At 40.9% G+C, this 22,887-nt stretch overlaps 2 protein-coding genes across 7 annotated transcripts in view; both read right to left on the reverse strand.

Annotated features, from left to right (window-relative positions):
• The window catches only part of plekha5 (pleckstrin homology domain containing, family A member 5), a 429,638-nt gene that overhangs the window by 397,466 nt on the left and 9,285 nt on the right, over positions 1 to 22,887 (reverse strand). The gene's annotated exons all lie outside the window — the stretch shown is intronic.
• LOC138748689 (phosphatidylinositol 4-phosphate 3-kinase C2 domain-containing subunit beta-like) overlaps positions 1 to 22,887 on the reverse strand; it is a 90,144-nt gene that overhangs the window by 60,797 nt on the left and 6,460 nt on the right. The window contains exons 3-6 of the mRNA XM_069909296.1: positions 17,584 to 17,764; positions 14,451 to 14,558; positions 7,875 to 7,967; positions 1,771 to 1,900 (exon numbers count right to left, since the gene is read on the reverse strand). Coding sequence (XP_069765397.1) covers positions 1,771 to 1,900; positions 7,875 to 7,967; positions 14,451 to 14,558; positions 17,584 to 17,764 — 512 coding nt within the window. The remainder of the gene's footprint in view (positions 1 to 1,770; positions 1,901 to 7,874; positions 7,968 to 14,450; positions 14,559 to 17,583; positions 17,765 to 22,887) is intronic.

Genomic DNA, 22,887 nt, shown 5'->3' on the forward strand with positions numbered 1-22,887 from the left:
AGTAGAACATGTAATTTTTTTTCCAAAGTCGGGCATGCCATCACATCCGACAGCCGTTGAATATGAGTAGGAGGGACGGCATTTTTCCATCTCACAAATATCACTCTTCTAGCAATAAAGAGAGCAAGTCAGCTACATGGGATTGAAGCCTAGACAAATTCAAGTCAGTTGGCTTACTCATTCCAAACAAGGCAAGAATAGGATTAGGAATCAAAATAATATTAAGAACTAAAGACAAGGTATGAATTTTTTTTCCCCAATAGATGGAAAGAGAAGAACAAGTGCAAAACATAAAGTATGTCCTTTAAAATATGTCATTTTTTGGGGAGAGATTCACCGCTGGTTACTGATGTTTAATATGTGCCAACTGTTGAATACATTGTCTGATGATTGGCTCCACTGCCCTTGATGTGGGCAACCTGTAAATTATTTTTAACAAACATTGAACAGAAGTGACCAAGGACCAATTTTGCCCATGCTGGCCTCTGAGTGTGCTGCAGTAAAATCTCATACAGAACCTTAGTTCCTAACACTTAAACACTCAGCAACTACAGTGAGAAGCTCCATTGAAGTGGGCATTACTCTAAAATGACACACTGATCAATAACTGAGTGGTGCAGCAAGCATCTCTTAGGGAGACATGTTCAATAGTTCCATCTGTGGGGGGGTTTGCACATTCACCTTGTGACCTCATGGGTTTCTGCCCACACTCCAAAAATTTGTATGTTGGTGGGTTAATTGAGGAACTAGATTGCAGGACAATTAGAACCTAGTTGAGGGGCATGTGAGTGGAGTTACAGGGGACAAAGTGAAGGAATAAATGATGGTATTACACAAATAACCAGCATAGAACTTGAAAACTCTCCTATTTCTGTGAAAAATGTGATCAAGGAGAATATGATATAACCTCTTCATTACTGAAACTTGGGGTTTAAACTCTGAATATAGTTTAGTTGGCATCAGATGCAAGGATCGACAATGAGATAGACAACAGACTCGCCAAGGCAAATAGCGCCTTTGGAAGACTACACAAAAGAGTCTGGAAAAACAACCAACTGAAAAACCTCACAAAGATTAGCGTATACAGAGCCGTTGTCATACCCACACTCCTGTTTGTCTCCGAATCATGGGTCCTCTACCGGCATCACCTACGGCTCCTAGAACGCTTCCACCAGCGTTGTCTCTGCTCCATCCTCAACATCCATTGGAGCGCTTTCATCCCTAACGTCGAAGTACTCGAGATGGCAGAGGTCGACAGCATCGAGTCCACGCTGCTGAAGATCCAGCTGCGCTGGGTGGGTCACGTCTCCAGAATGGAGGACCATCGCCTTCCCAAGATCGTGTTATATGGCGAGCTCTCCACTGGCCACCGTGACAGAGGTGCACCAAAGAAGAGGTACAAGGACTGCCTAAAGAAATCTCTTGGTGCCTGCCACATTGACCACCGCCAGTGGGCTGATATCGCCTCAAACCGTGCATCTTGGCGCCTCACAGTTTGGCAGGCAGCAACCTCCTTTGAAGAAGGCCGCAGAGCTCACCTCACTGACAAAAGGCAAAGGAGGAAAAACCCAACACCCAACCCCAACCAACCAATTTTCCCCTGCAGCCGCTGCAACCATGTCTGCCTGTCCCGCATCGGACTTGTCAGCCACAAACGAGCCTGCAGCTGACGTGGACTTTTACCCCCTCCATAAATCTTCGTCCGCGAAGCCAAGCCAAAGAAAGAAAGAAGATAGTTTAGTTGGAAAACAACAATATTATAGCACTGACCTCTCCCCCTTCCTGTTGATATGCACCGATAGATGATCATACTCATACTCAGACCCTCCTGGCACCACATTCGATCCATTAATTTCACCATCTGCAGAACCAACATGTCCTGTCGCAGGTCGTCTCCTGACTGGGAAGAGGCAGAGTTCCAAACCAGTTTGAAAATAATAACCAACTCCTTCTCCTCTCCCACTGGAGGAATGTTCCTAGCGGTGCTGGCTTAAGTGAGCATTAATTATATTTACAATAGCAAAGGATCATGGAGGTAAATTACAGGAAGAATATGTGACATTTGTAGCAAATGCACACTGGCTTTACAACCTTTAATGTTACTGGTAGGTCTCCATGTGTTGTTGGCCCCAGAACATCTAAGTAAAAACTTTGTTTTCTTTTCACGTTATATAATATAAATGTTTTTTTTATGTAGTTGGTAGGAGAGAAGTAAGGGGCCTTAAACTTTGAGCTGAGTCTTAAGAGGGCCAGAGGTAAAATAAAGGGTTAAGAATGGCTGATTTAGATTTTTACAGTACAAAAAAACACACCTTTTGGTTCAACATCACCCTGCCGGCAAAGTTGTCCATGTGAATGGGCGCCTATTGCAAATGTTGCCATTAAGATACAGTACAACTCCAACTATCCGAAATGGTCAGGACCAGGCCTTTTTTGGATAAACAATATTTTCGGATAACTGGTCATTTTTTAAAAACAGCCCAGTAGCAACAGCAAATCACTTGTAACAGTGTTTCAACAACAAAACAACAAGGGAAGAACTTTTAAGCATTAAAATAATGTTTAATTCTCACCAAAACAAACCATCTGAACAAAATAAAACCAACACCAATAATTCAAAATTCTACTCAGAGGTTTTTCCAAAATTACAGTTTTTTTTCTACCTGTGATGTCAGTATGGCTCCAAAGAAAAATTTTGGATAACTAAGGATTTCTGATATCCTCAAAATTTTTGACCTCATTTTGGCTTCAGAGTTTCTCAGATAAATGAGGACTTCTGATTTTTCCTGAAATCCTCAATTATCCAAAAAAATTTTCAGAGCTGATCACTTCGTAGTCCAAAAAAAATTTTGGATAACTGAGAATTTTGGATAATCTCATTTCGGATAATCGGAGTTGTACTATATGATTAAAGAGGAGATAACAATCACAGGAAATTCACGTTATGCAGGAAAGGTGGCTAAACAGAAGAAATTTAACAATATTTTATGTATCTGAATGGCCAGAAGCTTTTTCCTGGAACTAAAATTGTTAACAGAAATGGGCATAGATTTCAGGTGCTCAGGACCAAGTCCAAGGGAATGTAAAAAGAAAGTGGTGGGTGCCTGAAATGCTGGAAATGGTGGTGGAGGCAGGTACAATGAGAGCTTTTAAGAGACTAATAGATAATGGAACTGAGAAAAATAGGGGGTTATGCAGTTGGGAAATTCTAGGTCGTTGTTACAGAGGAGTTTATTAGATCAGCACAACACTGTGTTGTAGATTTCTATGTTCTATTTTACTTTTGAAGTTCCAAATCTATGGGAACGGAAACTTAAACTGCTGGGTTGACTGTCAATCTCCTCTGAAGGTGTTGCAATGTTGCCATTGATAGGAGGGTCGAGTAACAAAGTCCCATGTTAAGCCAATCAATTTTCACATTGATGGCTAACAGACAATTGTAATAAACATATATAAAAGGACATCTTAAGAGAGGAATTAGGAAAGCTAAAAGAAGGTACGAGAAAACTACGGCAAGCAGGGTGAAAACTAATCCAAAAGAGTTCTACAAATATGTTAATGGTAAGAGGAAAGCTAGAGACAAAATTGGTCCCTTAGAAAATCAGAGTGGAAAACTGTGTGTGGAACCTAGAGAAATGGGGGAGATATTGAACAGTTTCTTTTCTTCGGTATTCACTAAGGAGAAGGATATTGGGAGATGTGGGATAAAAAAAGCAAATTGGGTAAATATGGGGAATATAGAGATTACAAAAGGTGTAGTTTTAAGGCTTTTGAAGAATATAAAGGTGGATAAGTCTCCGGGACCAGACGGGATCTTCCCCAGGACATTGAGAGAAGTGAAGGAGGAAATAGCAGAGGCTCTGGCGGTAATTTTTCAAATGTCATTAGATATGGGGATAGTGCCGGAGGATTGGCGCATTGCGCATGTGGTTCCGTTATTTAAAAAGGGTTCAAGGAGGAAGCCTGGCAACTATCGGCCTGTAAGTTTGACGTCTGTGGTAGGTAAATTAATGGAGAAAATTCTTAGAGATAGTACTTATAAACATCTGGATAGACAGGGTCTGATCAGGAGCACTCAACATGGATTTGTGGGAGGAAGATCATGTTTGACCAATCTGATTGAATTTTTTGAAGAGGTGACTAGGAATGTGGATGAGGGTAGCGCAGTGGATGTTGTCTATATGGACTTCAGTAAGGCCTTCGATAAGGTACCACATGGAAGGTTAGTTAGGAAGGTGCAGTCTTTAGGTATAAATTTTGAGATAGTCAAATGGATTGAACATTGGCTGAAAGGGAGAGGCCAGAGAGTGGTAGTGGATAATTGTCTGTCAGGTTGGAGGCCGGTGACCAGTGGTGTGCCTCAAGGATCTGTATTGGGCCCATTGTTGTTCGTTATATACATTAATGATCTAGATGATGGGGTGGTGAATTGGATTAGTAAATATGCAGACGATACTAAGATAGGTGGAATAGTGGATAATGAAGAAGGTTTTCAAGGATTGCAGAGGGATTTGGGCTGCTTAGAAAAGTGGGCTGAAAAATGGCAGATGGAATTTAATGCTGATAAGTGTGAGGTGCTTCATTTTGGTAAGAAGAATCAGAATAGGACATATGTGGTAAATGGGAGAGCATTGAGGAATACAGAAGAGCAGAAAGATTTAGGAGTGACAGTACATCGTTCCCTGAAGGTAGAAACTCACGTGAATAGGGTGGTGAAGAAGGCTTTTAGTATGCTGGCCTTTATCAATCATTGCATGGAATATAGGAGTTGGAAGGTGATGTTGAGATTGTATAAGACGTTGGTGCGGCCTAATTTGGAGTTCTGTGTGCAGTTCTGGTCGCCTAATTATAGGAAGGATATAAACAGAGTGGAGAGAGTGCAGAGAAGGTTTACCAGAATGTTGCCTGGGTTTAAGCATCTGGAGTATGGGGAGAGATTGGACAGATTGGGTCTTTATTCTTTGGAGCGTAGAAGGTTGAGAGGGGATTTGATAGAAGTATTTAAGATTATGAAAGGGATAGACAGAATGGATGTGGATAGACTATTTCCGTTAAGAGGAGGAAAGATTAAAACAAGAGGACATGAGTTAAGAATTAAGGGGCAGAGGTTTAGAGGTAACATGAGGGGGAACTTCTTTACTCAGAGAGTGGTAGCTGTGTGGAATGATCTTCCGGGAGAAATAGTGGCGGCGGAGTCAATTGTATTATTTAAGAAAAGGTTGGACAGGTATATGGATGAGAAGAAGATGGAGGGTTATGGGCATTGTGCAGGGAGGTGGAACTAGAAAGGGGTGTTTGGTTCGGTGCGGACTAGAAGGGCCTAATGGCCTGTTTCCGTGCTGTAATTGTTATTAACTTGTTAAATAACTGAACTTAAAATATGCATTACATTTCACTAATCTGTCTGGACCTTTATCTTGCGAGACCAACTTTCTTTCAGATAAAAATAATGGGTTGCATTTTTAAGAGGGAGACCAATTGTTGAACTTGTCACGTAGCTTGGGTAAGTGTGAACTGAGCAGGCAAGGATGAGGGCAGATTAATAAGTCTTACTACTGCCAGGATACTCCAGGCTGGTATTCAGATTTGTGCTGATTTTTAGTGTAGAGACAGTCAAATTTTTACTTCAAGTGAAATAGGTTGGTTACAGTTCAGTTGTAAACTATGGCTGTGGACATTCATAATTCATGTAATAAATGTCTGAACTTCCGTCCCAAGTGAATCATAATGAACACCAAATGCTCATTAACCAAAATGAATAAAATTTAGTGTAACTGCAAAAAACATCAAGAGGAAATCTATACAACCTTCTGTACAAGACTAAACCATTCACATTGTCCCCATTAAAATAAATGAAACCTGGACTCCCACTCAGGAACATTAGAACTGGAAGTACTTGAGCCTGAAAACATCTTCTTTCATGAAATGATTAAAAGGGAATGAACTAAATATAATCTGCATGCTCTTGCATCATTTAGAGTTAATCTTAACACTTGTGTCACTTGCACTGTCCTGACGGGGATGGAAATACAAAAAAAACACATTGCTGGAGAAATGACCTGGACAACCCTTGGGTATTTATTTTTAAATTTAGACATACAGCACGGTAACAGGCCATTTTGGCCCACGTGCCCATGTCGCCCAATTTGCACCCAATTAACCGACAGCCCCCAGTACGTTTTGAAAGGTGGGAGGAAGCTGGAGCCCCTGGGGAAAACCCACAGAGACACAGGGAGAAAGCACCAACTCCTTACAGACACCGCAGGATTCAAACCTCGGTCCCGATCACTGGCGCTGCAAAGGTGTTGCACTAACCGTTATGCCATCTGCGCTACCCCATATATTAAATACAAAGATTAATTTGGAACCAGACATTTTAAAGATAAATGAAAATTATTTCACCACTTGCATTTGTAATTTTGAATCTGTAGCCGTATTTCCTGATGTATTGGGTAATTATGATAACATCAGAAAGTAAGTTGTTCCAAAATTTGGTTCAGTGGTCAAATTGAATTTGAGAAGGAAAGTGCAATGCACAATCACTGGTGAGTTGAATATAGAACAACTCTGATCAAGGGTAGGCTTATTAATAATATTCATATAAGATGGGGTTTTCCAAACATCTATGGAAGAGCATAGACTGGACTGATACCAGCCTTATACCAATTAAAGATGACCCTGTCAATTAACCGTGAGCACGTAAAAGCCTATAAAATGAAAGTAGTAGCATTTCTAATCAGGCACCACATCTCTTCAAAATTTCTTTCAGTGCCTTATTTATCTGCTTACATTTCTCTCTGTTGCGGCCTATGTCGCAATTGCTCACAATTTCCTAGTTCACTTTTTCACCCTTCTCTCACTCAACTGTAACCCTCAACCTCTTCAAGGATATTTCTTACCTTTTTGCTCTGTCACTCTCGTCTCCCATGTCTATGCACTGACCTTCCTTTAACCTTTACCAACACATCCACTCATTTTATTCCAATTCCTCAACTTTCCCTTTCTCACTCCTAAATCTTTCCTCTCATTTTATCCCCGTGCCTCGCTGATCCACATTATTCCAAACCTCTTCCACACTTCCACCACTTTCCCCAATATCTCATTCCGCACCTCCCTGTTCCACTATCCGGCGTTCCTTTCCTCCATTGTTTCACATTGCTTGTTTTTCTTTTATCCACGGCATTAATCTTCCATGATTTAAAAATGAAAATATAATGTGATCTCCCCAGAGGAATCACTGCAATTGTCATTATGTTTTCATAGCAAGTGGATCAACTGCCTAATATTCATATTGAACAGTGGAAGAATTCCAGGAATGTTCCTTGGATGAATATTCATTATTATATTTCAGAATATGTTCATTTATGATACTTGACTGAATATTTCTAAAAAAAATGCTTTAGTCAATGTACTAGCACAGAGGTTTTCAAACTGTCCCCCAAACTTGCATTCTACCTTAGGCAATCCCCATGCCCTAAGGGATTGCTTAAGGTGGAATGTGAGTGGAAAGAAAACATTTGAAAACCTCTGTTTTGATTGTACCTCATTGACTCGATATGTGCATGGTTTCATCACTCCAAAGGAAATGGGCCAATGACAATTTTTTTCAAGCAAAATATTTCAGTAACAATTGGGTCTCGAGCAGTGGTTCTCAACCTTCCCTTCCCACTCACATCCCATCTTAAGCAATCCTTTACCATTCACAGCATCGATGTCATAGGGATTACTGAAGGTGGAATGTGAGTTGGGGGGGGGGCAGTTTGAAAACCACAGCTCTAGCATAAATGCTCAACTATTATTTCACAAATAATTATCATTGAATTAGTGCTGAAATGAAAGTTTCAAATATGCTACAATTAAAGCAAATACCCTACCTTGAATATCACATTGATATTTTTTCCCAAAGGATCTGCATTGATGAACGAAAGTTTCAAAGGAACAGCATTTGATGTGAAATAGGAACACGCCTTTTTGTAAACAAAAACACAAGAAAGTATAAGCATTGTAAATAAAACTTGCTGTAGTTAAATTTCTGATGCAATTATAGATTTTATTTGGGAGTTGAAAATGGAATGAGTTTTGGATTGCTTTACTAAATAGATGACATAAGAGGATGGTATAAGTTCTATAATTGAATCACTAAAGACCTCCAACATCTTACTGAATGGTTTAAATCCCTACATTGCACGAATGTAAAACCAAGGTAGAGATTTTTACTCACTATTGTGAGAGTGCAACAATGTGGGAATATTTTCTTTCTGGTGTGATGCTAATTTGATGCCCAACTCTGGCTCTAAAGGGTCCTATAGAGCACTTGGTGTTGAGCAGGTAGCCTGGGATGCTGCCCAAGTTATTATGAATCACTCAATGAACTCCCCTTTAGAAAGATAATCTGCTAATTTATCCTGTTCATAGTGGAACTATTTTTTCATAAATCATTGATATGAATATCAAATTATCTTTGCTCAGAATATTGCAATGAATATTTAGTTAGTTCAGTATGGAAGATGCCGATTCTGGCCTTTTAAATCCGTGCTGCCTAATTACACCCAAATTAACCTACAACTTTTTTTGGAGAATGGGAGAAAACTGGAGCACCCAGTGAAAACCCACACAGACACAATGAGAATATACTCAGAATAGGTTGTGTTTTATATTGTCTATAGATATGATTTTGGGAGATAAAGTGTGGCAGGTTTTCTTTTTAGTGTAGGTCATATACAAACATTTCAAAACAGATCTCATTTAAAATACTCAAGCCAGTCAGGCCGGCTCCGAAGGCCTTTGCAAGAGCTGTGGCACTTCACTAATGGATTGTTGTTTAGAAAAGGCAACAGGTATAAGAACTTGGAGGATTAGGTTCAGAGCCACAGTCTGCCTGAGTAGAGGTTACTGTTCTAAGGGGGGTCATGTGGTTTTGCAAGTAGAGAGAGTCAAACAGGCTTTTCTCTGAGAGGGGGAGAGAGAGAGAGAGAGAGAGATTGAATTCAGTTCTACAGTTCAGTAGCAACAGCTGGGACTGGAAGAGGACAAGCCGGCAAGCTTGTGGAAAAACCCCATTTTCAAGATGGGTTGTGAGCATTTAGTTCAGCCTGGTCAAAGCCCGTGTGGTTCATGCAAGAGGAAAGGACTGGCTGCCTAATGTTTCACTGAAATAAGTGAAATGAAAAGGAACTCTGTGGTGACCAGAAAGAAAGAGGTTATCACATGGAAAACTCTGATGGGACAAGTTTCTTCAGCAAGACACTGACGTGGCTGATTAAAAGTGATCAATTTGTGTCCAGAACAACAAACCTCTCTCTGAAAACTGACAAGAACCTTCCTGAGTGGTAACCATTTATCTTTCAAGCACCAAAGCCTGGTGAACTTTATAAATGTTAAATTCTGTGCACAGTATAAGAATTACCTGCAACCAGTGAACTTGGAGGAATGAGAAGTGAGATTGGACTGTGAATCAAAGAACTTTTCTGAACGTACACATTCATTACATACACGTGCGCTTAGAGTTAGAAGGGGGTTAAATTAGGTTAGTTAAGTTAATAGTAATAAGTTAAAGTTCAATCCTGTTTTCGTGTTTAACAATAATTAAAAGCATTGTTTGTTTAAGTAACCATTTGTCTTGGTGAATATCTATTGCTGCTAGGCTTTGGGATCCTCTGGGTTTGTAACAGTACACCGGATTCAATCACGGGTCGCTGGCGATTTAATAGTATTTCTCAAATAAATGATATAAAGTAAGTAACACTGATCATAAATTCCATGAATTACCAAATGGTAGGATGATGTTCCATCTAAAGGCACATCGTTTGTTTGTACACATCATGAATAGAGAGAGAAAAAACAAAGAAACAAAGTCTAGATTTTTCTATTAAAATAATGTCATCAAAACAAATGCAAATTATTTCACTGGGAGGGAAATAAAAGGTTTGTGTTAGCAATTTTACAACCATGAATGATGAAAAAAGTTAACTACATCCAAGAAATAAAAAGTTTGCACTGGTCACATCAAGTTTTTGTAGACTGTATATCAGATGCACTGGTTTTACATATCACAGCATCATTATTCTCATAAAAGTACTTAATTTCACCCACTAACAAAATTAATTTTAGCATCGACTTGCAATTCAGCATCAAGAGCGGAGGCTGTAGACCACTGAGGTAATTTTGTTTTAAGCACGAGCCTCAAAGCTACAAGACTGTTGTAATTTATTTCCCTTGTGACATCCTCCAGACAATAGAGAATGTGGATCATTATATCCACCACACTCTGTATTGGCTCACGTTTACAAATCAGCATTTAACTCTGTCGGCAATGATTTTGCTGCCATAAATTTTAATGCACATACTTGAGTTTCAGAGGGAAGAATCATGGTCCTATCTGCAGATTGTGAATTTGGCAAGTTTTGATCGAGTATACTTTGGACATGTTGCCAAAGAAAATGATGAGATCTGTAAGTAAGATAAATCTGTTCATTTTCTGCTCATCTTTAGTTCCTAATTTCATTGCCAGAGTCAAAAGGTTGGAATGCAACTCGAATCCAAAATCTCTGGTGGTAATTCAAGGCATTCCAGTGGGAGTACAGCCTTGCGGGAGGTGTCACTTTTCAGGCAACGAGTAACTGCTGTACAATGTTAATAGTATGTAGTTAACTTTGCAAACATTTATTAAAAGAGAAACAAAAAAAACTGTACGTGATTTTAAATAAATAAGTTTTCAGACACTGTGATTGTCATTTAATTCAGAAAAGTGCTGGAGAAACTCAGCAGGTCATGCAGCAGTTTAAAAATTTTTTAAAGGCAAAGATACATAACCAATGTTTTGGGCCTGATTCCCTTCATCCAGGTACAAGCAAAAAGCAGGCAGGTGCCTGAATAAAATGGTGTGGGAAGGGGCTGGGGGAGGATGGAGGAGCAGAGGCCCACAGGTGACACGTCATCATAGGTGAATATGGGTGGGAGGGTACAAGTGGAAAAAAAAAGCTTGAATGTGACGGGGGAGGGGATAGCTCAGAAAATGGAGAGGGATGGGGTGGGGAATGGAGAGAGGGAGGGAGGGAGCCGAATGGGAATCGGAGAAGTCATCGCTAATACCAACTGGTTGGAGAGTGCCTAGACAGAATATTAGGTGTTGTTCCTCCAATTAGCGGGTGGCCTCAGCATGGCAGTGCATGAAGCCACTTTCAGACGTCAGCATGAGAGAGGCACGTGGAATTGAAATAGGTCTGTACATGACTTATTTCGATTGGGGATGGAAAAGCCTTGTTCAGCATTTCTTTCTCCCATTTGACTGATTCCCCACTGCACATCACCATCAGTCACTTTAGCTCCCACTTCCTCTGCATCCTGCAGCTGTGTCAGCCCATCTGTCACTGAGAACCTCGTACCTGTCACTGCCGCCCCCGGACTCGCCCATTTCATTGCTCTCCTGGCTGGCTTCCATTCCCTTTCCTTCTTTAAAACAGGGCACATCCGCACTCACCTTCTCCACCATGCACAATCTCAGCAAGATCTGAACACCAGCTACCCTGAAGCAAAACTGGTTCTCGGATTGCTCTCAAACCCCCTAAATCCGGACATTTATTTCTCTCTTTAACAGGAAAAAGCACTTGCTCAAGAAGTCTGTTTAACTGAATTGTTCATTGTGACTCCAAATGCTGACAACGCCAGAACACTAATTTGGATTGAGGCACCACTCCCAAAATAACGAATCAACGAGAGAATATAGATGAGAGCCTTGTTCTCCGAGTTTTTCAAGTTTGGTGTCACCTTACTTTGGTTTATTTGCCTTTCAATCAGCAATCAGGAGGACATTACCTAACTTAGGATTTTGGTAGCTGAGCCAGGATAACCTGTCGGTGGATTGCTTGACAGAATACTGCATTACTGGAAATGCTGGGGTGGTAGATTTGTGTGAACTGCAATTAATCTGGATGCATATAAAATTTATGTTGCTGCCCAATGATCAGTCTCTTAGCCTCAAGATTATGCTGTTTATTGCTTTAGAGAATGTCCAGTTGTTCAGTTAAAGGTATACACATACTAAACCTGTCTTCTAAAATTCCACTTCCCCTTCATTCTGCCTTGCAGTGCTCCTCTCTCCGTTATCATACCCTGTGCACTTATAAAAGCCAAGGCGTTTCTCGAGAGATGCTGGAATCCAGAGTAATATACGAACTGCTGGTGGATCTCAGTGGGCCACGCAGCATCCATGAGAGAAATGGAGAGTCAACATTGCGGGTTGAAACTCAAGCTTTGGGATTGAGAAAGGAGAGGGAAGACAGGCAGTGTTAAAGAGAGGGTGAGGGGCCGGGGCACAATAGCTGGAGCATGAAGCAGTGAAGGATGGTGGAGTGATGGAACCAGATGGGGTGGAGTTGGGAGACAGTGATAGGTGGAAGTAGTCAAAAGGAACAAAGGTGCCATGGTTAGTGTAGTGGTTAGTACAGCGCTGTGGCAGCACCAGCGATGGGGACAGGGGTCTGAATTTCACACTGCCTGTAAGGAGTTTGTATGTTCTCCCTATGTCTGCGTGAGTTTTCCTCCCCTGGGGACTCCAGTTTCCTCCACTGTTTGAGACATACCAGGGGTTTTAGATTAATTGGGTGGCACAGACTTGTGGGCTGAAATGGCCGATTAACGTGCTGCATGTCTAAATTTAAAGTTCAAGGGGAGGGTCGACGGAAGCAGAAGAAGATGAAAATGGAGGCAGCTAGTGAAGAGAAGAGGTAGGTGGAACCGACAACAGAAGGATGGGAAGAGTAGGGACGGGTGTGTTGGTGGTGGGTAGGTGGAGAAGTTCAGGAAAGGTAAAAGAGCAGTATACTGGTGAAGAGAGTACGTGAAAGAACCAGGGCAGATGTGGCGGAGAGAGGGAAAGGGACCCCATGGGAACTGGCTATCTCGAAATGGAGAACTCAGTGTTCATACCATTGGGTTGTAGACTAACCAAGCAGAACAGGTGCTGTTCTTGGCTAAAAGTTCACTTTGTTTAGCTCAGGGGTAAGAGGCAAAAGGATGAAGGTGAAGACATCCAGTACTCAATGACCTGCAGTCACTAGGTGAGATACTGTGTACTCCAGAATGAATGGGCTAAACCCATTCAAACCCTTAAATTCCTAATCCTGCATGGAATTAATTCCGCCCAAGGAGACAGTGCAACATTCATCTATTTGAAGTGGCCCAATGAAGAGGCAGTTCCTGCTTTCCTACCATGTTGTGCCAAAGGTTCCAGCACCTGGACAATATCATGTCAGAAAGTTTGTCTCTTACCTCCAACTGGATTATTAACAAACATTGTGAAGAGCACAATCCCTTCAATTAATCAATACCGACCCCATTTGTAACCTCGCCAAAGTACTGCAGCTTCTTCAAACAGCCTCTGCTTTTGAATATTGTGGTGATATACCATTAGCCGACTGCAGGGGGTGCTGTCTGTACCTGCAGGTAGATCGGCAGAGGACAGACCACACCTGGCTGGCTGTCAATCAACCGCCTGGGATATAATCCTGAGCTGGCCCCTCCCGAGCCAGACACTCAGGAGCCACCAGTATAGCTAGCACTGGAGCCGAGACGTTTAACTGAACAAAGCCTGTTGTACAGTCTTTCTCGATTTTTGTGTCTGCTTACTGCTGCAGCAGTGCATCGCACACACGCAATCTGTCCCTGAACCAATCAAAAATCTGCCCGCTCACCTTTTACTTTTCTGGATTCCAGAATCTGTAACCAGTGTTATGAGGAAAGTTTGGAATAGCTAGAACAGTTTTCACTGAAATGAAAGGAGCTGAAGTGTGGTAACTTAATTGTGGTGCATCAAATGATTTAAGGACGATATGAAACGAGAAGGGTCTAGTTTCCTTAGTGCTAAGGGTCAAAAAAATGATCGAATGATTGAAGAAGAAATGAGCAAAATAGGTTTTCTCTCAGAGGGGGACTGGAACTCACTCCCCAAGAAAATGGTAAACCTTCATCAAATTAAAAATTAATCATGACCTGCAGGGCCACACACTCGTTCTGGAAGGTGATATTAGGCTACCTCATTCTTTTTGAATCAACACAGACAAGATGGGTGGGGTGGCCTCCAGTATTATAATTTTTATATAATTTCCATCTTAATGCTGTGTTTTGTTTTATCTCAGAATCAAGGGATGCGATATCCATTGGGACTAAGTTCACCCAAAAACATATTGACAGGTTCAATCAATTGAATCAAGGACATTTTACCTCCGAAATGGTCAAATTTAGGATCTCCAATGATCCATCCAGAACCAAAGTTAATGGACTTGCCAGTTCAGTTCTGATTTCCTGTTCCCAAGTTACAGAAATTACATTAAAAAATGTGATTTAAGAGAACAGAAGATATGGGAAAGCTAAAGACCGTGCATAATTCAGAAGTTCTGCCAACCAGCATTATCTCTATGAGACAGCTGCAATTCCTTTCTATGTGAACGTACACTAACGTCAATGCCTTTCACGGCCCATGCAGGGTTCAGTGGCAGGCGACAAGCATGCTCCTGGTAGAAGAATTTCTCTATTTTTTCCAACTCTTTTGCTAATACAGTCTGCAATGTAAAAAAAAAGATAATTAAACTTTGTCATCATCTTACTCATTGCTAAAAAAAATGTGAACATTAAATTATACATTTTGCCAGGAGAAGCAAAATAGTCATTTCACAAGATGACATAAAACAAGAGCCGAGAAATAAGAAACTGAAAGGATACATTTACTGATCCAATTCCTCTTGTAACACAGATGCCGTATGTAATATTGATTGGAAAAAAAAATCAAAATTATTTGAAGAAAAAATATCAAAGGATTCTTCCTTGACTTGGTTGCTAAAGGTCAGTTGTTTTAGGCAAACCAGCGTGAGGTCATAGAACCTTTACAGATTAAAGAGGAGGAAGTGCTTACCATCTAAAAGCAAATAAGGATTGCTAAAGGCCGTCTGATCTTGAGGAAGGCTAATGTAAAAATGGCAGGGACTCTGGCAGATATACTTAAAATATCCAAAGCCATGGGTGAGGTGTCGGAGGATTGTTCCGTTGTTTAGAAAAGGGTCCAAAAATAACCCAGGAAATTATAGGCTGGTGAGCCTGTCATCAGTAGCTACTGGAGATCGGATATACAAGAATTTGGATAATCGGGGAATGATTAGGTATAGTCAACATGGCTTTGTGCATGGTAGGTCACATTTAACAAATCCTATAGAGTTTTTTGAGGAGTTTATCAGGAACATTGATAAAGGACTTTAGTAAGGCCTTTGACAAGATTCCACATGGGAGGATAATCAGGAAGATTCAGTCGCTCAGTATTCATGGTGTGGTCATAAACTGGATTGCACATTGGTTTTATGGGAGAAGCCAAAGAGTAGTGGTGGATGAATGCCTTTCAGACTGGAGCCCTGTGACCAGTGGTGTGCCTCAGGGATTGGTGCTGGGTCCATTATTGATTGTCATCTGAATCAACGACCTGTACAATAATGTAGTAAATTAGATCAGCAAGTTTGCAGATGACATAAAGATTGGAGGTGTAGTGGACAGTGAGGAAAGCTTTCAAAGCTTGCAGAGGGATCTGGACCAGCTGGAAACATGGGCAGAAAAATGGCAGACAGAATTTAATGCAGACAAGGTGTGAGGTATTACATTTTGGAAGGACAAACCAAGGTAGGACATGCACGGTAAATGGTAGGGCACTGAGGACTGTGGCAGAACAGAGGGATCTGGGAATACAGATACATAATTTCCTGAAAGTGGCATCATGGGTGGACAGAGTTATAAAGAGAGGTTTTGGAATATTGATTTTATAAATCAAAATATTGAGCACAGAAGCTGGGATGTTATGGCAAAGATGTACAAGACATTGGTGAGGGCAAATTTGGAGTATTGTCTGCAGTTTTGGTCAGCTAACTAGAGGAAAGTTCTACATAGCTACAACATGATCTCTTTACTTTTATAAACAATGCCTTTTCCCATGAAGCCAAGCATGCCATATGCCTCCTTTAGCACCTTAGCCACTTGCTGGCTCTTCTTGGATGATGGGAATTCCTTCATCAATTCCAGGGCAGGAAGAGAGAAGTTTCTGACTTGTAATTTACAGTTTCTCCTGCCGCTGAATAACCTGTCAACATTAATAGCTTGGGCTCACATTACACATGAGGCCACGAACTACTTCCTAGCAGAATCAACTTGTGGGATAGGGGGGAAAATGGGCAACAGTCAATGTAGAGCAGGGGTGTCAAACTCAAATTCACAGAGGGCCAAAATTAAAAACTTGGACTAAGTCGTGGGACAAACTAGATATTTATTGAAAATTTTCAACAACATCTGCATGTTTTCTCTTCTTTCAACATATGTAATGTTAAACTTTTTCTTATTAAAATAAATGTTTAATAATAGTTTTGGTTAAACTCTCTCCAGAAGAAGCATTAACAAATGAGAAATAAAATATTCAATAAATAATATTACTCTATAGCCTTTAAGCTCCTTTTAAATGTATTTTTTTTCACAAGCCAACAGGTCAAAAAAATAACAACTTGCTTCAATGAAAATCCAATCTTTCAACTATGAACAGTCCAAAGTTAACCAAAGAAAATATTAATCCAAGCTTAGCTTGCTACACTGTGATTTTCTCTGATGCACCTGGGTCTAAACCAGATACTTGGCATCTCTTCTTAGATGCAAGTTCATCAAACTGTGGGGTCAGAGTTTGCCTCCCACCTGTCTTGAAAGGTCCTGTTTTCTGTCTTTCGTTTGGCCATTTTTCGTAAGGGGTTTATTACATGTGAGTTAGGCGACAGGTCGCAGACGCTAATGAAAGTAAAGAGAGGAGGTGGGGGCGATTCGCGGGCTGACGGGCCGGAGCCAATGCATTTGCAAAGCATTCTGGGATTTGTAGTATTAGCTGTGCATGCGCTATACTGGCGCGGCGGCCAGCGGGCCAGCTCTAATACATATTTGATATGATCTTGCGGGCCAAATATAATTATATCATGGGCCAAATTTGGCCCGCAGGTCTGAGTTTGACATGTGTGATGTAGGGGGAATGACAACGTTGGAATTGGATAAAATTGATACCAGTGCAAATCATAATATCATAACAAATCGGCCCATTGGGTCTGCTCTGTCATTCAATGAGATCATGGCTGATCTGGTGTGAGACTCATCTCCACTTACCTGCTTGTTCCCTTATTAGGTAAAAAGGTATCTAACCTGGTTTTGAACATATTTACTAAGTGCCTATTATTTTTATCTTGTCAGGTAATTGTCCATTTAAAATGAAATTTGTTTCTCTGGTATCTTGACATTTCCTAAACAAATGACCTTTAGATCGGCTGGAATTATACAAAGATCTGATAAGTCCAGCAGATTCTACATTTGTGCTGGTTAGAATTGGGGACGTGCTACTTGAATCCCAAACAGCCTTCTTGATTTTTCTTTATCATTTGATGAACAGTTGGGTGATAATGGAATAAGAGAAAGTTCTTCAGGGACTACACAATCTCCATCCATCTCCCTTTTCTGCAGGGTGTGCATGGAGGAGAAACATTTACAAAGATGCCACTGATAATACATCGGTCTTGAACTCACCGAGCACTTTGAATGATCAGCTGAACAGACTTTTTGCGCTACTGCTGTCAGCTTTTCAACAAGCTTGGTTTCTTTGTCCAATTCTTCTTGCATGGCCTGCCCTGAACAACAGAGCACTGCTGCTAATAGCTGGCCATATCTGTCCTTGAACTGAGAGTCTGCCATGCCATCCTTCAGTAACCTAGGGAGAGACAAAAGGAACAATCTTAACTCAAAGTGAACACATGCCTCCTGAATTGAGCCTAAATGGCTTGACCCAATTAAAAAAACACACCCCCTTAGTGACATCACAGGAAATGTTTCTTCTGTATCTGGACCACAACATTCCTTTATCAATCAGAGTACTCTCAAACCTCAAGAATACAAGACATTCTGTCATCGATATTTACAAGGGAGGCCCATAGAGATGCACATGGATGTTAGAAAAATAAAGGGTTACTGGTGCGAAGAAGGGAAGGATTTGAATGTTATGGAGTAGGTTTACATATGAGTTGAAGGGTTTGTACAGTGCTGTAATGTTCTATGTTCAAAACCTGATGCCACTCACCCATATCTGTGGTGTGCCCCAATACCAGGGAACATTCTATCATTCTTAATATGTAGTGGTGGAAAATAAGCTGGCCTCAGATAGAATATTTCAGCCTTTAAGCTTTATTATTTTCCAAAAAGCTTCAATGAATGATCACAGTTGGGATTTCACACCAGGATAAATTTTTGCTCCATGCCAGTGAATGAAAGGAACGATTGTTGATTGCAATAGCAGGCAAATGGTGACCTTGGGGACTACTGATTGCACAGTTTTATACCATTGTGGAGCCTCTACTGCAGTGGTTCTCAACCTTTTTCTTTCCACCCACATACTACTTTAGGTATGCCCTATGCCATCGGTGCTCTGTGGTTAGTAAGGGATTGCTTAAGGTGGTGTGTGGGTGGAAAGAAAATGTTTGAAACCCACTGTTTTAATCATACCTCATTGACTCATTATGTGCAAGGTTTCATGACTCCAGAGGAAATGGACCAATTACAATTTTTCTCAAGCAAAATATTTCATTAACAATTGGATCTAGAACAGTGATTTTCATCCTTCACACTTACATACCACCTTAAACAATCCCTTACAAATCATAGAGCACTTATGGCATAGGGATGACTTAAAGTGGGATGTGAGTGGAAAGAAAGAGTTGAGAACCGTTGCTCTACTGTGAAAAATAAATAACAACAAATCAAAAGATGTTCTCAACTTGATCAAGAAGAAAGGGTGAAAGGAGGTACCTGGAATGATTTTATGGTGAATACCATCAGTGAAAATTTTAAGGATGGATTATGTGAACTGACAGATACTGGCAATCCCCGCATTATAGGAGAGGGTAGGCTGTGTTCCTAGAAAACTGTTGGTTCTGCCAACATCAGCTGTGCATGCGGCAAGAAATGCAAGGGGAAAAATAAATACCTTTTCCCCCCCCCTGCATAAATTCAGAGGTAGCAAATTTTATTCTGCATCTCAAATTTTTGGGAAGGGAGCTGTGACATCTGGAGGGGTTAATTAGCAACAAGAAATTAAAAATGGAAAAGATATTAAAAAATGATGTATGGAAAATATAGTCTAATTAAAAAACTGTTATTAATTAAAATAAGGGAACAAAACCATTTACCTGCACTGATCCGTTTAATTCAGGTCAGTGTTCCAATATTAATGTATATAACATAAGCCCATCATGACTGGCATTAAATTGAGGGACCAGAATTGCTTCAGGAAGATTGCGGTCTGCTGTTGGACTCGCCTCTGCACCATGTGATAGAGGTCTCAATGTGACCTCCAGCATGCTCATGACCCCTGCTTGACAATGCATGATACAAACAAAATGAACAAACCAAGTCGTGAGGAGAAGTCCTCATTGATTCACTTCTAAACTGGGGCCAGAAGGCAGGTACGTTTTGGACTAGTGTCACGTGACCACTGAGGTGATTCATTGACCACAGTGTATTTACCAGCCATAGTTCCTTTGGTTGAAAATTTGATCTTCTCATCTTGGGAACAACAGCCATGGAGCCATCGCTGAATTTCTCTCTCTCTCTCTCTCTCTCTCTCTCTCTCTCTCTCTCTCTGTCGCCACCTCCCTCTTTAGCTCTCTAATCTTCATCTCTGCCTTTCTCCAAGCCTAGCCTCTTGTGCATCTTCAACTGCTCCCATTCCTAGACTTTAAGCTGCCTCCTCCTTTAGGTGCTCATTGATAGGAGCCTCCTTGACTAATCTTTGCTCATAGAACCAAAATTAATCTTCGGTTCAGTGCCAAGCAGCTTGAAGTACTTTGTGATATTTTAGGTCTTTAAAAGTTCTTCAGAAACACCAGTTGTTTTAAATCACAAGTCATCTACAAGCAGTCATCGCATGAACCCAGTAAAGAGGTAGACTAAATTGTATGTTCGTCTTAATGTGATATCTAAAATGAAGTAAACACTGTTCCAAACCCATTTGCAATTTAATTTATAAACCCAAGCAATTCAATAGTTACACTGATGGAATTGTGCAACCAAAGGCAATTACTCACACCAGGGATCACTATTAACAAGCATCTTAAGTCTTGAAAAAGGTAGGCACCAATAATTCTTGAGTAAATAAGATGACAGATGGCCAAATGGTAGAATAATCCTTTAAAGAAAGCTGGTAGTTTAAAGCAGGGGTTCTCAACCTTTTACTTTCCCCTCACATACCACTTTAAATAGTGGTATGTGAGTGGGAAAGGAAGGTTGAGAATCACCCAATTGTTATTTTGGTTGAGAAAAATTGTCATTGGTCCATTTCCTTTGGAGTTAAGAAACCATGCACATAACGAGTCAATGAGGTACCATTCAAACAGTGATTTTCAAACTTTTTCTTTCCACCCACATACCACCTTAAAGAATCCCTTACTAATCACACAGCACTGATGGCATAGGGAATACTAAAAGTGGTATGTGAGTGGAAAGAAAAGGGCTGAGAACCACTGGTTTAAAGAAAGTCTGGCTAGAAGATTGTATTCAAGTCAAATCAAGTCAACTTTATTTATTGTTCATATCATGTTCACATGGCAGGATGATATAGCATTTCTCCAGGACCATGGAGTGTATTTACATAAATATAAGTTAGGAAAGCAGATAACACATTAAAATATTAGGGTATTAATACATATACACTGAAAATCCATGGCGAACTATGCACATCTGTAGTGGGAGTTTAGGAGTCTGATGGCTTGGGGGCAAAAGCTGTTTCCAACTCTGGATGTAAGTGCTTTGATACCTCCTGCCAGATGGCAGAAGGGAGTATTGCATTGTCCAAAGGTTAATTGAATTTTCTGATTTCTACTCAATTAGAAATTCTTTTTGTTGAACGTGAATGGGATATTAGTGAAACAAAAGCAGAAAAACAGCAGCTCTGACACCATCTGCACAAAGAGAAACCGTCAATGTTTAGGGTCAATGGCCCTTTGTATTCACTGAGGTTTCTGCACAGAGGTGTCCAGCTATTGCAGTCTGTCAAATGACAAACAAAGCATGCTACTTCACAAAACACAGTTGAATATGTGTCCTCAGAAGTGGCATTATTCGTACAATAGCTGTAGCACTCATAATAGACACGCTCTGGCAAGACTTCAAAAGCACCTGCCAGTTCTAGAGATTATTACTTGGAATGGCAGGTCCTCTTTAAGTTTGGTACTTTGTCCTTTCTCCTTGAGGCTCCTCTCCCTCATCTGGCTCAAACATTTCCACCCAGCCACGGGCTGTGACCACACCTTCCATCAGATGCTCTGACCCATGATAATCTTTATTAGTTTCCAGCTGTCCAGCAATCCCTCTGCCCTCTATATAGGTTCTTGGTCAGACCCCATTTGGAGTACTGTGCGCAGTTCTGGTCATGTCGCTATCGTGGAAGCCAATAGAAAGGGTGTAGAGGAGATTTACAAGGATGTTGCCTGGTTTAGGGAGCATGTCTTATGAAAACAGGTCAAGTGATCTTGGCCTTTTCTCCTCGGAGCGGCGGAGGATGAGAGGTGACCTGATAGAGGTGATTAAGATGATGAGAGGCATTGATCATGTCGATAGTCAGAGGCTTTTTCCCAGGGCTGAAATGGTTGCCACAAGAGGACATGGGTTGAAGGTGCTGGGGAGTAGATACAGAGGAGATGTCAGGCGTGTTTTTTTAACATAGAGAGTAGGGCTGCCAGCAATGGTAGTGGAGGCAGATACGTTAGGGTCTTCTAAGAAACTTTTGGATAGTGTTATGTTGTCAGGATAATGTGAACTATTTTGTAACTGCGTAAGAATACACCCTTCTCTCTGTAGTGCACCACTGTGGGGCACACGTATATGCATGTAAGTGTGTGGACAGTTTCCTGAGATGGTGGAAGGCATCAGTAAGTAAAGTCTCTTTTGTTATTTGAATCTTGCATCTCTAAATTATTTAGGAAGCCTCCCAAGTAATGCAGAGACATAACAGATAGTTACATGGAGATTAAAAAAATAGAGAGCTATGGGAAAGCCTCATTATTTCTAAGATAGTGACAGGATTGGCCCATCTTTGAGGGCCAAAGGGAGTAGTAAGTTTTCTATGTTTCTCCCTATGGGACATTTCCATGACCTGCCTGAATTCTAATACTCAGCAGTAGAGAAGTGGAGGAAGGGCCTTTGTGAGCAATGATGAGTTCATGGCTTGTTTTATTAGATGTCTCGGGCCCTGGGCACATTTGAACTTTGCATCAAAGGACAATCGCCACAAAATCCATCGGCCCACGTGTACATGAATGGTTAAAGGTACATTCATTTGAATGGAACATTTGCCAAGCCCCCATGGTTTCAAAACTTATGGGTTAGCTGTGACTTTCTTTGGAAGAAAACACAGATTAAGCATCTGAAAGTTTTGACTGAAGAAATGTTTGCTTATCTTAATCTGCTCTACTTCATGTTGATGTGCATCCAACAGTTGGAAACAATAATATATTGTGACGGACTACATTCCTTGCCTTCAACTAATCTATTTACTTCTGACAATCTCCAATCTCAGGGAAAAAACTCAGGGTTCATTTTCTCATATCATAAAGCTGACTCGCGGTTTAAAAGATCTGTCAGCGTGGGAATGACGAGAGGGTGATTTCAGCTACATCAACTTCTCCTTCCTCTCACCATTTCCCCGCACCTTTCTTTCAGTTTGTTGTTTCCACCCCCCCACCCCCGCATTGTGGGATTCTGCCCTTTTGCTTCTTCTCTTTATTGCACAAATCTTGTCTAACGAGGACAACAGCTCAGGCAGCATCTGTGAAGGGAAAACCC

This window comes from Narcine bancroftii, chromosome 13, assembly GCF_036971445.1.
Source record: "Narcine bancroftii isolate sNarBan1 chromosome 13, sNarBan1.hap1, whole genome shotgun sequence".
In the NCBI taxonomy this organism is placed as follows: domain Eukaryota; kingdom Metazoa; phylum Chordata; class Chondrichthyes; order Torpediniformes; family Narcinidae; genus Narcine; species Narcine bancroftii.